Consider the following 15835-nt stretch of genomic DNA (forward strand, 5'->3'; position numbering starts at 1 on the left):
TTTCACACTATCTTTGTGCTTTAACTCTAGAGCAGCTGCTGACTCAGTCTGATGCTGAATTAAAGCTGCTTCCTGGGAGGCTTAGTAGGCGGCAGTCCTCTCTCTACAGGTAGACAGAATGGCCCAGAAATAGGGAGCAGGGCACGGGTCAAGATGGGCTCAAGGAGAGAGAGAAGGCAGACCTGGGCCTGTCTGAGAAGCCATCACCCAGTGAAGACGGAAGGAGACAAAGAAGACGCAGAGGTCTACAAGGGGACAGGGCAGATCAAGCAGATAGCCGGGAGATGTTACGACAGGACTGGGACGAGGCAATAAGCCGTAACCACTCTGTGTAACATGCTTTATAGAGCGTCAAGCACAGCAGCACATGCGGTCGGATACAACTGTCGAGGATGCTGAGTGAAAGTAGGACGTGACATAGCGAGAAGGAAAGAGAAGCTGGAATGGGTAAAACCAAGATCTTAGAGCCAGGGAGTTTGGTGGAGTGATGAAGAAACTAGGACCTCACAGGTGAAAGCATCGTGGGCCTCAACATGAAATCCATTTGTGGTCCATGTCTTGCTTTATGTAGCTGTCAACTTCAAAGTACTATAGCTAGTGCCCCAGGCGGGCTCCAGCCACCCTGACACCCCGAAGCCAGCCCTTCCTTGCTCTGGGCTTCTCAGGCAAGCTCTGGTTTCAGTCTGCACATCTCACACCACGCCCTCTCTGTGTCTGGGAAGTGGGGTGGGCGCTCAGCCCTCAGGTCCCGTTGGGGGAGCAGAAGGAGCAGGAGGGCTGGCCTCCTCCAGCTGCACGTCATGCAGGCGCACCGTGGGGGTGCTGGGGTCCTTGCCCACGCCTTGGTTTGGGTCGGCCTGGTCGGGATGGTGCCTGCGCACATGTTTGACCACCTGGAACTTCTGCTTGGCCTTGTAGCTGCAGAGACGGCAGAAGAAGGGGTGGCGGTCCGTGTGGGTGAGGGCATGATGGCGCAGGCCAGCTGCCCAGCGGAAAGCACGGTGGCACACATTGCACACGTAGGGCTTGGCCTCGCTGTGCTTGCGGAGGTGGGTGCGCAGCAGGAAGCGGGTCTTGAAGGCCTTGCCGCACTGCTCACACATGAAGGCCCGCGCTTCCCGGTGCCGGGTCTCCTGGTGCACGCGCAGGGCGTCCGCGCGGTTGGTGCGGTACTCACACTCGGGACACTGGTATGGCTTCAGTCCTGTAGGGCAGGGCAAGGACAGGGACCAAATCACCATGGAAGGAGGTGGAACAAGCTTCTGTGGACCCTAAGAGTCACTGATTGTGGCACATAAAGAAGACAAGCAGCAAACTGACTAGTGATCCTATCTTTGGAATGTTCCAGTCTTGTGTGACATTTCTGTGCCCTTCTCCCAACACAGCCCCTTGTATACAATAGGTGCTCAATGAATGCTAATAACTAACTGGACTTATAAATAGCAGCCTGATAGCAATGGCTACTCAAAGATGACAGGGTTTCCAAATGGGAAATTCCAACCTCCTTTTGGGCACAAGGTACTCATGGAACGTGGTGGAGGTGAAACAAGTGGCATTCAGAGACGCAGACGGCCTTGAAATGCATCTGATCAATTCCTTTACATGGGGAGAGCATACGCAATAATCAGAGGCATGCCATCATTATCCCTTTTCTGAGAACCTGTAGCTCGTGGACTCCAGACCCGGGAGAAAAACAGGATTATGTTAATACAGGTGACCCCTCCCACCTTCTCCTCTTTACTCATGATGGTTCCATCATGTCTGTAGGAAGCAGGTAGGCCTACCTTTCGTCACTCGTGTGTGAGTTGGGGGGGGTTCTCTCAATGGGAAGTGGGTGACATGGTGCCACAATCACCTGGGAAGCTTTTGCAAAATACACACGCCCAGGCTCTCAGGTTCACTTGTCTTCTGCTGTGAGCTTCAGTGGGTTGGGAAGCTATTCTGGCCATTCGGCCTACTCACTACCCCCAGTGTGAAAAGTGACCTGCACACTGAATCTGAGTAAGGACAAACACACCTCAGGGAGGCTGGGAGTGCCAGGGAATGGGGGACTCTTTGGGCCTGTCAAAACCACACAGACTCACCTGTGTGCTTGGTCATGTGGTACTTGAGCTGGTTGACCCACTTGCACTTGTAACCACAGTCAGGGCACAGATACTTCCGTTCCTCCTTGTGGATCCGCATATGGTACTGGAGGAGGGAAGAAAGAAAGACCCAGAAAATGTGCGTCCCTGGATCCCCACAGGGTGTGGAAATAGGGGCAGCAGGCAGAGAATCTGCTGGCAGATAACTGTTCTCTGCTCCTATCCTGTCCACACTCCCGTTACCAGTCAGGTTCTCCGGTCAGGCCACTTTGACGCCAACCTTATCCGCTGGGCCCACCCTTGGGTCTACCATGATTATCTCAGCTCTGCCACTTATTACCTGTGTCTTTGGGGGACCTAACCCCTAATTCTCCACTTATTAATCTGTAAAAGTGGGACATAGTAAAAGAAACCGTATCCCATATTTTTTGAAAGGATTACTATGACAGTGCCCTACATACAGTAAGTGCTCAATAAATGTAGGCTGTTATTATCTAGATTACCCCCAACCTATTACATGCCTAGATGTATTATGGAACTTTATCTTTGCAACAACCCTATGAAGTATTATCTGTCCCCATTTTACAGATGAGGAATCTGAGGCTTGGAGAAGTTAAGGAACTTGACAAAGGTCACAGAGCTAACATTTGGGGGAGTCACGATTAGAGGCCCCAGGTGGTTTATCTCCATGGCCTGTACTCCTTCCTTGCCTGGCCCCTATGGCCCCTGACCTTACCTACCTTGAGGCGAGAGGGGTCAGCACAAGCATAGGGACAGAGGTGACAGCGGTAGGGCTTTTCCCCGGTGTGGATGCGGCTGTGCCAGGTGATCTTCTGCCGGTTCTTGGTGCTGTAAGCACAGTCCGTACACTTGTAGAGGCGGGTGCCCCCGTGCCCTTTCACATGGTGGTCTAGTACCAGCTGATGGCGGCACGCAAAGTCACAAAAGGGGCAGCGCAGCGGGGGCTGGCCAGCATCCCCACCCCCGTCCGAGGCCGCTGCCGCTGCGTCCTCATGCTGTTCCACGTAGTGCTTCACCAGGCCTACGCGCTCCCGGGCAGCAAAGTCACAGAGCTGGCAGCGGTGGCTGAAATGCTGCTGCCGCCGGTGCTCATCCAGCGCTGGCCGGCTGGGGAAGACCTGCTGGCAGGCCCCGCACTCGAGCCGGGGGTGCTGTTTACAGCTGTGTCCTCTCAGGCTGGCAGGGCTGGGGCACAGCAAGCCACAGCGGGGGCAGTGCAGGGGGCCCTCCGTGGCCTCTGCAGGAGAGCCAGGGGCTGGGGCTGCCGGCTCAGGGTGCCGACGCAAAGCATGCTGCTTGAGGGCTGTCTCGGAGCTGAACTGGGCCTCACACTGGGGACAAGCAAAGGCTGGGGTGCCCTGGTGGCAGCTGTTGACGTGGCGAGTGATATCATGGCGAAGGTAGCCACTATAGTCACAGAGTGGACAGAAGTGGGTGGGGGTTTTGTCATGTACCCTCAGCCGGTGCAAGCGCAGTTTTGAGTTGGTACCAAATGTCTGGGGACAGGAGCTACACGGGATGCGGCCGACACCTGTGTGTCGCGACTGGTGAGCCTCCAACCGGTACCGTCTGGTGGTGGAAAAGTCACAGAAAGGGCACTGGTGTGGCTTGACTCCCTCGTGCTTGAGCCGCCGGTGCTGCTGTAGGCACCTGCTCTGCTTACAGACAAAGCCACAGTCCCCACACTGAAGAGGGGGCCGGGGCCCCCGGGCTGGGGCCACAGTAGGGTGCCTCCGCTTCTGGTGCAGCTTCAGGGCGGCAGCAGTGGGAGCGGTGAACAAACAGAGGCCACAGTGCAACTCTCCAGACTGCTCAAGGGGACAGCCCCGGGCCTGGTGAGTCCTCAGGGCCCGCTCCTGCTGGCAGCTGAAGGGACACGTGGGGCAGGAGAAGCGAGCCCCCTTCTGCTTTGGAACCAGAGCTGAGTCCCCATCGCCAGGGCTGCACTCTGTACCCCCACTGTTCAGGGGACCAGAGTCCCCATTGCTCAGTGGGGACACAACAGGCTGGGTCTGCGAGGCCCCTCGCTTTCCTCCCCCGCCACGTCCTCCCCGGCAGCCTTCGGCCACGTGCGAGGTAATGGAGGAGAGCCGAGAACAAAGGAACATGCATGAGTTGCAGTGGAACTTGCCCTGCTCAAAGTGGAACTTCTCAGGGGCTGAGGAGTTTCCCGGAGGAAGTACTGTGGGGACGGAGAGGGGGGCCAGAGGTGCCTCTATTTCTTCGGGTTCCCTAGGAAGCTCAGGAGCATTTTTAGGGCTCACTAACTCTACTTTTGATGGTGCAGGTGGGGGCTTCCCACCTTCTGCAGCCTCTGAGGCCTGGGTGCCCGGGGACAGCGGATGCGGAGCGATGAGTGGTTCCGCTCTGGGCAAGGCCTTGTTCCTTCTGAGCAGAACAGGGCACTTCTTCAGCAGGTGGGTGCTAAGGCCACGCTGTTGCTTGAAACTAGCCCCACACTCAGGGCACAGCAGGGGTTCTCGGCAGCCCTGGCACCCAGTCCTGGTGTGCAGGCTCAGGGCCTTCTCCCGGCGGGTAACAAAAGGGCAGTGCGGGCAGCGGAAGGCCCGCCCCTCTCCTTGGATGACCACCATCTGGACCCGCCCCTCCAGCACCAGTGCCTCCGCCTGTTCTTTGTCCTGTCTCCTTAGAGCCTTCAGTAATGACTCTGACTCAGGGAACTGGGCCAGGGGTGCTGTCTCAGCAGGTGCAGTTGCCTTGAAGGTTCCCACCCAGCTGCTAGGGGGTTCCTCTGAGGAAGGGGGGCTCCTGGGGGGCTCAGGGACTGCTTTGTCCAGCATGGGCCCTTCTTCAGCACCCAGGCCAGAAGTCTCAGCACCTTCAAAGGCGGACAGCGCTGTCAAAGTTCCATCTGGCCCTTCCAGTCTCAGGGGCCCTGAGGGACCCAGGGCTCTGAACTCCACAGGGGCTGTTTCGGTGATCTCCTCAAGGGGTGGCTCGGCCACAGGTTCCAGCTCGACTGCCAGGGCCTCCAGGTGTAGTGTGCAGCTGCCCTCATCGACCTCTGCTGGACTGGGGCTGTCAACTAGGTCATTCCCTTGGGGGCCCTCATCGCCATCCTGTCTCCTGGGACTGTCCTCTTCACCAGCCTCCGGCAGAGCCTGGTCCAAGCCGGGGTCCACCCTGGACCCAGGGTCACGGTCCTGCTCCGCAGGCAGAGCAGACAGCTGGCTGGAGGACGCTGAGCCTGGAGGGGGTGTCAGGCATTGCCTGGCCCCGTCTGGCTCTGGGCCTGCGTAGCGGAGCTGCCAGACCTGGTCCCCGGGCATGTAGCCGTGGGCCTTGCGCTTGTGGAAGAACAGGGTGGTGTTGCTGAAGGTGCGGTAGTCACAGAGGGCACAACGGAACTCGCGGAGGCGGGTGTGCTTGCAGTTCTCGTGGCTCAGCAGGGCCTGCTTGTGGCGGCTCTGGTAGCTGCAGTAGCGACAGGGGTAGAGCGGGGCTGGCTTGCCGGCGTGGTGCTGGGACGCCATGTGCTTCTGCAACTCGTACTTCCGCTTGCAAACAAAGGCACACACCTCGCACATCAGCGACTTGCCCTGATGCTTCAGCTTGTGGCTGCTCAGTTGATCGGCCCGGTGGCAGCGATAGGAGCACTGGTTGCACTGGTATCTGGCGAGGGGGGAGGAGGCGGAGGGAGGGGGAGTGAAATCATCATTATAAACCCGTCATCACATCTCATGGTCCCTAAAGACTTACTGAGGCAGGGTCTATACTCAGTACTGTACATACACCATCTGATGTGGTCTTCTTTGCCATTACCCTACGAAATAGGTACGCATTTTACAAGTGAGGAGACAAAGGCACAGAAGTTAATAACTTGCCTGAAGTTACAAAGTGAAGTGCAGAGATGGTCTAGTTTCACGGCTTGTGTTCTAGCCCCTACTCTCTACTGCTCCCTCAAGGGACGGTATCACAAGTCAGCAACCCACTGGGGACTTCTAAGCAGCAGACATGCCCACAGCCCCACGGGGCAGGTTTTTCTGCCTAGTTCTCATTCTCCCATGAAGACATGAAAATGAAGGAGAAATTCCCTGGCCAGCTGTGCCGAGATCAGAACGGAACTTGCATGAATTTGGAGGTGGCCGGGATGGGGGCCACAGCGCAGCCTATTTATTTTCCCAGGACTGGACTCTGAACTCAAGTGACACCCTCGTGCTTAGGCCTATCTTCTAGGTCTACGCTTCCTTCCCCGAGTCAGAGATCTCTCACCACGGAGAACGGGCCACAGGCACAGAGGCCAGCTACAGGCAATGCAGCTGAGATGACAGGAGGAGAGGGGCGTTATGAGGCATCTCTTCAAGGCCAGAAGAGGAGCGGGCCACAGTTGGATTCAAGAGGAGGCTAGCTTAGCATAAGGTGCTTGGGATCGGCATGGAGGCGTGCGCTCATACCTGAGGTCCCCTAAGTGTTTTCGCATGTGCACGCTGAGGTAGTGCTTCCACTTGGTGACATAGCCGCAATCAGTGCACATGTAATCCTTGGTGTTGGAGTGGGTCAGCATGTGCTTCGACAGGTAGCTCACGTCTCGGCACGTGAAGTCGCACAGCTCACACTTGTGAGGCTTCTCGCCTTATGTAGGGGTGGGGGTAGGGGTAGGGATGAGAGGGGAGAGAACACAGGTCACATACAGATCGAGTGAGCAGATGGACCGTTTTCCCCAGCAGCTCTGTCCTGACACCAGGCAGGAGCAAAAGTTTCACGTGCTGATCACAAGAGTCAATGCGCTTCCGACAACTATGCCTCCGCTCCAACAGCAATGAAGATGGGAGGACAGTGAAGGCTGAGCCTTGCAAAACTAGCTATAAAGTCCACTCCCGGTTTTTTATTCAGCTTCTTGTCACTAACAGCCAACTGCTCCCCGTAGCCCAGTTCCTTCTGGTTTTCTGGACATGGAGGAGTAAACATTAGGCAACAGAACACAGTGGCTGAGAACCTGACTCCGGAGTCCAACACAGTAATAAAGATAATAGCCAACATGTATAGAGTGCCCACTCTGTACCAGGTACCTTTCTGAGCACTTTATAAAAACGCTTCCTCTCACGGAATCCTCACAACAGCCCTATGAGGCAGGGGCTATGATCATCCCATTTTAGAGGACGAAGCTAAGGCACAGAGAAATCACAGAGCTATTAAGTGGTGGCTCAAATTCCAACTTACTCTTATGTGGCCTTGGGCAGGTCATTTAACCCCGCCAAGTCTCAGTTTTCTTGTGTCCAAAAAGAGGGCAACAAAATACTGAGCTCACGTGGTTGATAGGAAGATTCAACGAGATGTCCCAGAGTCCTCCGTGGTGCCCTGTGAGAACTTGAGGGTGAGCTGTCCATGGAGTTGGCCAAGGCCTGGCTCTAAGAAGCTGGGGCCCATGTTCCTTCAGGACCCTTCCCTCTTAGCCCTGCCCACCCACTCAGCCCCTTTCTCTGTGGTGAAAGGCCAGCAACGTGGTGTCCCGGCTCTGGTTCTGACACTAGCTGTAACCCTGAAATGGGCCATTTACATTTTCAGTTTCTCATCTTTACCTGCCTTCCTTACAAGATTGTTATGGATTAAATGAGATAATATATATGAAAGAACTCTATAAACTATGAAGCACTATATACACGTACGGTTTTAAGAAAGGCCTCAGAAAAATGAGACTTTGTGACTAAAGCATTTATAGAAATGTTCAATAGGAACAACAATGGCTTTGTCCCAGGCTGCCTAAAAACTGTCCCCCCAAACTAAAGAGTCTTTGATGAGATTTGTAAATGTTTTATCAATCCACTGTGCTTACACAGAGATCAAACGGCATGGTGCGGTAGCAGGAAGCCTGATTTGGTTGTCAAAGCATCAGTAATGCTGGCAACCAATTAAAAGTCGGACTTGAAATATCTGCCACTTCCAGGTCACCAGACATGATCGTGTTTCAGCATCACAGCTGTGACACGATCGTGTTTCAGTGTCCCAGCTGCTAGAGCTATAACGTGTATGCATGGCTCAGTGCTCTCGCCCCGCATCTCACAGCACATCACAAAACTTGAATTGCAAAGGGAGGTATTGGTCCTGACCTGGGTTTCTTCACTTTAAGAGGCTGAGTGTTGACCTGCCCAAGCCTGACGGGGGTGGGCAGAACTGGGCAGGGCCTTACAGGTGGGGCACAGTGGTTACACCGCAGGCTCTGGATCAGGCTGTCCGGATTTGAATCCTAGCCGGACCACTTTACTAGCGGAGTGACACTCAGCTTAAGGCTCATGAATTCCAAATACCAGATTTATCTCTAGGAATCTGAGGTCCAACGAGACAACGAGTGCCAAGCCCTCACGTGTCTGCTACACAGTAGAAGCACCCATCTGCCATCATGGTCACCACCACCATCACTATGTGATCGAGAGGACGGAAACCGCCTCACCTGTGTGCAGCAGCATGTGGCGGATGAGCACCCTCTTGTGGGCAGTGGCGAAGCTGCACTCAGGGCACTGGTGGATCTTCTCGTGAGCGTGCATCTTGCCCACGTGATCCTGGTAGGCCACCGGGTTGAAGGTGACAAAAGGGCAGAAGGTACAGCGCAGCTCCTCACTGCCAGGGTGGCCCTGCTTCTTGTGCTTGCGGAACAGGTGCTTGTTGGAGCAGACGAAGTCACAGTGGGGACAGTGGAAGGCATAGTGGCTCTTGTGGTGGGTCTCCATGGCTTCGGCCGTGGCGAAGAGCATGGGGCAGGAGTGATGGCGGCACTCCACAGCCCGCACCCCATGGGCCTCCTTCAGGTGCCTCACGAAGGCCTTGCGGTCGGGCGCTGCAAAGCTGCAGCCCTCCTGGAAGCAGACCAGGGGCAGTGGCTCCGCGGCTGCGGCCGCCGTGTGACTCTTGAGGTGCTCCTTCAGGGCCTGGCTGAGGCGGAACTCCTCCCGGCAGACGGGACAGGCATAGGTGTCTGAGTAGAAGTTGGAAATATCCTCGTGCATGCTGGCCATGTGGCGGTTGAGCGCGTTCCTCTCCACCGCACTGTAGTGGCACAGCGGGCAGCGGTGGGCCTTCTGGCCCAGCTCCCGCAGCAGGTGGGTCTTGAGCTTGCTCTTACTGGTGAAGAACTTCTGGCAGTTGGGACACTGGAGGCTGGGGTCGGGGAAGTGGAGATGTAGGTGCTCCACCAGATGGGTCCGCTTCTTAAAGCAGCGCTTGCATTCTGGACACATGTGGGTCTTGAAGAGGGACTCGGTGCCAGAAGCCACATCCCCTGTGACAGGGAGAGGTAGAGAGGGCTGAGAGTGAGAGTCTCCGATAGGTCAGGGGCTGGCCAGGTAATGGGAGAACCACAATTTGCCCAGACACTGTGTATGGCCTTTCCCCTTTCGGTCTAGGAAATCAAACAATAGCATCTCAAACATTGTACTCAAAGAAGAGATGAAAAATTCAAGGATTCAGAGAAACAAAATCACTTCTCAGACCCTGCCATGGCCTGTTTGAAGTGCTTTACCCAGCCACCCACTATTATGCCCTTGTCTAGAGCTGCTCAAAAGAACAACCTGGACGGAGCATTGTTGTGGCAGGTGGATGGATGAGCAGGGTTGGCTGGAAGAAAACGAGCCCCACAGGGATGGAGCAGACGAGAAGAGAAGAAGGTAAAGTGCTCCAACTTCCAAACACTGGCTCATGAGTTCTATCTAGGTTATGGGGAGCTGCTAATAAATATAATCAGATCTTGCCTATTCACCTGACAGTCAACATGTTCCCTTTGTGATGGGTTTCAAATGTTCTATGGAGTTGGAAACTGGGAAGCAATGATTCAGAAAAATATCCTAGGAGGCTCAGTTCCAGACAAGACAGGCTGTGATCATCAATAACCTCCGGCATCTTTAACTGTGGATCTCCTGTCCCTACCCTGCAAAAGCGCTTTCTGCCTGAGGAAAACCAGCCCACGAGAGCAAACTCTATTTACCTCTACACCTTATGTTACTAGAGTCTTTACCCATTTATCATTTCCCACTAGACCTGTCAAAATGGACTGAACCAAAGCTCAGAAAACCAAAGCCTAGAGCCTCAATGCCAGGTTCTCCACAGTTCACTCCTCCCCGCCGAGAGGTTCAAAAGCAATGGTGTCATTACCTTCCAACTGCTGAGCCCCCTGGCCTTTCTGGGAGTCCTTCAGGTTGCCACTCTCCTCCTCTTCCTCTATGTCCTCATCGTCAGCTGATTCCTGCCTAGGCAAGGGCGTACCTGCTTCCTCCGAAGGCTCGCCTCCTTGGGACAGTTTGGGAGCTGGAGACACATAAAACTTGATAAAGTCTCCTGGAGCCAATGACAACACTGAATGCTTGTATGTGTCCTCTTACTGGCTGGCAGAATCACTCTGTCCCCATTTAGCATAATGGCATCTTGGGTTCTTACAGGAAGACCAGGAGCTATCAGTAATTCTCCAGCCTCAAGTAAATCACACCTCAGATAACACTATCCTCAGACTCCTGGAAGGGAAGAGCTCTGAGGTCACTGGAGTAGGACTAGGGGACTGAGAAGTAGAGAATGGGTGGACTGCACTTCCCTGGCTTGGGTCCCCAGGGCTAATGGCTGGTGGCTCAGTGCAGGTGAACATATCCTGACCTCTAAACTGTTCTGAGAAACGCAACTCAGCAATTCAGGGTCATATCCTGTCCTCTCAAATCCGTCCTTTCTGTCCCTCAATAGAGGCAGCTGCCTCAGAAAGGCAAAGACCTATGACTACTTCCCAGAAAAAAGGGGCGTTCTCTTTGGGAACAGAGCGCAAATGAGTCTTAGCAAGCCAAATTCTCTCAGCAGGACCCTGGCCTCTCCTGGCCCGATTTGTCCATTTCTTCCTTCTCCTCTACTCATCCCACGCCCTTTTTTTGAGACCCAGAGGAGTAAGAATCAAGAAGCACCACCCTCCTTGAAGGTTTCTTTTTAAAATAACCCCAGCTTCTCCTATCCAACCCCACTTGCTCTAAAAAGGAGTCTAGGGGCATTCTACCAGTAGCTACAGCCACTGATGGGCATGAAAGTTCTGAAATGGATCTGGAGAGAATAGTGTTTAAGTAACTTCAAGGCCACAGTATAGCTGAAGCCAAATTTCAGTCAATGTCACGGACAAAGACTTTCTCTATATGCCACGTATGCTGACTGGTCTGAAGTTTCTTCCGTCAGCCAGTGGTTCTGTCCTCCTGGGCCACTACTCTGGATTCTTTTATATTCAGGCCCTAGAAGTAACTGCCTTTCCAGGCAACATACTGCTGGGCCCCTGGCCTCATACCTGGCAGCAGCTCCTGGGATGGAAGACCCTGACCGGCTGCCAGTTCTCCTTGTGTCCCGGCCCTATGGCTGCGCCGATGCTGCCGGAAGAGTTTGACGTTGGAGCCCATGAAGCTGCAATGATTGCAGTGGAAAGGATAATGGGCCTGCCGGTGCAGCTCCATGCCCTGCTGGCTCCCGAAGAGCAGGGGGCAGCCCCGGAAAGAACAGGGCACAGGAAGCGCTCTGTGGGTCTGCCTCAGGTGGTACTGTAGACCCTTACGATCTTCAGCGGAGAACACACAGCCAGACTCTGGGCAGGAGAAGGTGTCAGGAGTGCCCCGGTGAGTCTTGAAGTGGCTCTTCAGAGTCTGGGGTTGGGCAAACTCCTGTCTACACACAGGGCATGGCAGGGGGCTATCTGGTTGGTTCTGGCCCTGCAGAGGGCCAGGGAGAGTGAGGTTGCTGGGGGGCAGCTGTACAGAACAGGGGGGGCTAGCGAGGCCCTGCACAGGCTGTGTGAGGGTCTCAGTGCACTGGTGCAGGGCCAGCAGAGTGGGCTCTGCGAAGCTCTGCTCACAGTGCTCACAGAAGTACACCTCCACCACTTTTACCAGGACACCTGCGGGCAAAGGACCGACAGAAAAAGGCGTAGAATCAGATGGAACAACATGCATAGAGTTAGTTTCTAGCAGAAAACATAGGTGACTCTTAATATTCACGGAGTGGAGATGGACTTTAAGTCTGGTTCTGCCCCTGGACCATAAACCCCATCAGGGGAGGGACAGTCTGCCTTGCAGATGTGTTTGAGTTCCCAGTATCTAGCACAATACTTGGCACAAAGTAAGTACTTAAGTATTTGTTAAATGACTGTAGCAAGCGTTAACCAAATTAGAAAGCATTAAGAAAAGGCAATATATTTTGCCCAGATAAAAAAATCAGAAACTTAAAAAAAAAAAAAGAAAATGACAATCTCAGAATACTATCTGCCATATTACAAGATGAGTGTTACATTCTGTAAAGAGATTTTTATCAGCACAGTAATTCATAAAATGGGGAACATCCTTTTTGAAAATAGCCAAATCCTGTTCATAATAATCACTGCCATTTCTTAAGCAATGGGCAGGACCTTGATAAAGAAAGGCTTAGGAAACACTTTTGGTCCTCCAACTGCCCTATGAGAAGAGGGCCCTGGGATTCTGTGAGGTTAAGGCCACCATGTTTGTTAATGGTGGAGCCATGACTCACGCCCAGGTTTGTCTTATATTTATTCTGGTGGTCCTTTTTCTCGTTATGATTTTTTTGTTTGTTTAAATAAATATTGAGTGCAACAATTCAAACAATCCAGACATATATCACAAAAAGAATATTTCCCATCCCCCCCACACAGTTTGGTCTATATCCTTTGGGGTCATTTTTCTGCAATTTGCCTATTTTTTCTCACTTATCTGTTTTTTTTTTAATCTATGAGTACACTTACATCTACTTCATATTTTTTTGTTTAGTTCACAGTACTTCTGAGCACGGATAAATTAAAATGAAATTTTGTCCTTAATGATTGACATTTGAGTTGTTTCCAACCATTACAAATAAAGCTACACATCCTTACCCCTGTATCATTGCGCATGTGTGTGAGTCTATAGGACAAATCCCAACAAGTGGAATTACTGGGTCCGAGTATGCATATTTTAAAATTTGTTATGTAAATAAATTGGCCTTGAAAAACTTATGCTAATTTACTCTCCATAAGCTATACAACAGTGTCTGTTTCCCCACAGACTCATCAACACTAGGTATCATAAAAAAATGTTCAATTTTTGCCAAAGTTGAGAAACAAAATGGTATCTCATAGTTATTTTTAACTAGAATTTATTGGTGTGTTTGTGAGATTACTCATCTTTATAGTTACTATTTTTAATTCTTCTTTATTGAATTTCATATAGATTTCTTCCCCCACTTTTTATTTTTTAAAAAATACTGTTTAAATTTTTAAAAAAATACTGTGTTTTTTTTCTTATTGTGGAGCTCTTTAAATTTTAAAGATATTAACTCTTTCTTATACATTGCAAATGTTTTTCCCAGGTATGTTTTTTATTTATTATTTCTTTACTGATTAGAAGTTTAGAAATATTATATGATCAAATTAACTAATCTTTCCCCGTGTTCTTTGTACACTGCCAAGGGAAGTTGTGACAGCTATAGTTAAAGGATGGCAGTTAAAAAACAGGAAATTACTTAAAAATAAGAAGTTATAGATGTGGGAAGAATAAAGGGGAGAATCTTTCTTCTAGCCTAAGTGTAAATGTTCAACTCCCACTCTTAACCACATGCCTTGGATGAGTTAAGTATGTTATACACAAGAAACTAGGGCAGGGAAATACCTGCCCAGATTACCTCTGGGAAGCCCTGCCAAGTCCAGGGTGGTGGAGAGAGGCTGGGCGTTTTGCCTAACCCCTGGCTGCAGTTCCTGGGTGGGAGGGTCAATATGGGGGAAAGAATCCCCAAGGATTATTGGAGTAAGGATTGGCAGAGGTGTCAGAAAGGTCTTCCCTTCTGGATTACTGCTTAGCCGACATAAAGCCCTTACAGGGACAGACTGCCAAGAGCTTGGTACAAGGTTGTGCACCACCTTGCCAGCCTTCAATCAACATTTACCAACTGCAAATCATATTACCACATCTCTAAGTATAAAGATAGGATGCTACCTTGTGTTCTCATCATGTTTATAGAGAAGGAACAAAAATAGCACAGACGAAAATCTCAGGGCTGTTCGCCCCACTGGCCTGCTAGCAACTGTGTTTATACCTGAGGTCTCTCCAGGAGCACCTGGGGACAGATTTCCAGCTACTGCTTCTACAATGATCTCCATGTTCCCTGTGTCCTCTCCAGTGGCTGTGGTCTCTACCAGCAGGCAGCTTGGGTTAGCAGGTAAAGGTGTGGGGTCCCCAGAAGGACAGGGGCTCTGGACAGGCTCCAGGATTCCAGGGTTAGAGAGGGGTGGGGGGATCAGCAATAGCTCAGGACACAGTCCATCCATCTCTCCAGTGCTGTTGCTTGGCTGTGAGTCCAACACGGGGTCTGTCATTACCACCAACTTGTGTGCTATGGTCTCTTAAGTGCTGATAAAACAACTAGAAGAGAAACCAAATAAAATATAGTAAGATCTCTCACTTGCTTCCCATTTGATGTGAGTGGACAACCCAGAGCCTGCCCCCTTAGGTACTGCTTTGCATGGCAGCATGCCATAACTCATCAACCTAGAAGTTTTATTTTTATGACAATGTCTAGAACAAAAAGTATTAAAATTATAAGAGGGATTAATATTAGGAGAGAGCCAACAAGTTTTGGCCAATATATTAAAGACTGCAGGTTAAGTTTTTTGGAGCTAAGTGACATTGGTCAAACCATTAAGCAATCTGGATCTCTCTTCTTAGCTACAACAAAATTGGGTGGAGCCCAGGGATCTCAGATGCCCCTTCCCTTCTTAACATTTCATGAACTCATTCACTATTCCTTAGTATGGGTGTAAGGCGAACTTCACGATCTGGCCCCTGCTGACCTCTCCAGACTCATCTTGCCTCAACAGACCTCTGAACCACTCATACCAATGATTTGCCATTCCCCATACTCACCACATCCTTTTCCTTCTGTACGTTCACACATTGTGTGTCTGCCTGTCTCTCGGCTTTATGGGCCTTTCCCCCTTCTCATTTTTGATTGGCTAACCAACTCCTTTAAGAATCTGCACACATGTCACTTCCACTACGAAGGTTTCCTGACAGGTTGAGGCAGAAAGAAGGCCTGGGGAATGAATGAGACCTGGCCTGGGGACCAGAGGCGCCGGATTTCCCCCTGCCTGTGGGCTCTGACTCACCGCGTGGATTTGGACAGATACAGTCACCTCGCTTCTCTGGGCCTCAGCTTTCTTATCTGTAAAGTGGAGGCGACGACAGAGTCCACATCGCTGGACAGGAAGCGGGATCACAGACCGCGCGAATGGGAAAGCCGATTTGTAACCTGCAAGGCTTGGGATGAAGCATTGTCACGATTACGGTCCTGAGGAGAGCGAGCGGGTGACAGGGCGGGGTTCAGAGCAGTGACGCGATTGAGGCACTGGGGCAGCTGATGTGATGCGCCGGGGCCCCGCTCATCGGCGTGCTCCCTTCAGCACCTCCTTTCAAAGGTTCCCACTTCCCAGTCCCACCCTCATTCTGGGGCTCAAGAAACTTTTCCCTCCAGCCCGCTCCATCCACAATCCCTACTCGTTCGCTCCCCGCAGCCGCTCACTTACCTTTCGGCCCAGGACCGGCAGGAGCCGCATCTCTATGATCTACCAGAAGCTGGAGCGGCCTCCCGAGACTCCCTTTATGCGGCCGCCTCCGGCCCAGCGGCCTCTATGGCATCGGGCCTATGGAGACCGCTCTCTCTACCTCTTGGCGGCGGGAGTAGTACTCTATGGTTTTCTCTATCGTTTCCCCAACCTCCAACTCCTC

The 15835-nt window shown here is 52.0% G+C and overlaps 1 protein-coding gene across 2 annotated transcripts; it reads right to left on the reverse strand.

The window, feature by feature from the left end:
- Window positions 1–326: 326 nt before the first annotated feature.
- ZNF142 (zinc finger protein 142) lies at window positions 327–15741 on the reverse strand. 2 transcript variants are annotated; one of them, XM_019741834.3, is made up of 10 exons: window positions 15634–15741; window positions 15217–15398; window positions 14148–14473; window positions 11365–11964; window positions 10209–10361; window positions 8515–9339; window positions 6521–6698; window positions 2825–5738; window positions 2085–2190; window positions 327–1204 (listed from the first exon to the last, which is right to left on the reverse strand). In XM_019741834.3, the coding sequence occupies exons 3-10, from the start codon at window positions 14425–14427 to the stop codon at window positions 735–737; spliced, it is 5526 nt and encodes a 1841-aa protein (XP_019597393.3). In that variant the 5' UTR covers window positions 14428–14473; window positions 15217–15398; window positions 15634–15741; the 3' UTR covers window positions 327–734. The 2 variants fall into 2 exon arrangements, with proteins under 2 accessions (XP_019597393.3, XP_019597395.3); XM_019741836.3 differs by lacking the exons at window positions 11365–11964; window positions 15634–15741 and having other exon boundaries at window positions 15217–15354.
- Between the last annotated feature and the right edge of the window lie 94 nt (window positions 15742–15835).

The sequence above is a fragment of the Rhinolophus sinicus genome, chromosome 17, assembly GCF_057876585.1.
Source record: "Rhinolophus sinicus isolate RSI-liver-muscle chromosome 17, RSI-T2T, whole genome shotgun sequence".
Lineage (NCBI taxonomy): Eukaryota > Metazoa > Chordata > Mammalia > Chiroptera > Rhinolophidae > Rhinolophus > Rhinolophus sinicus.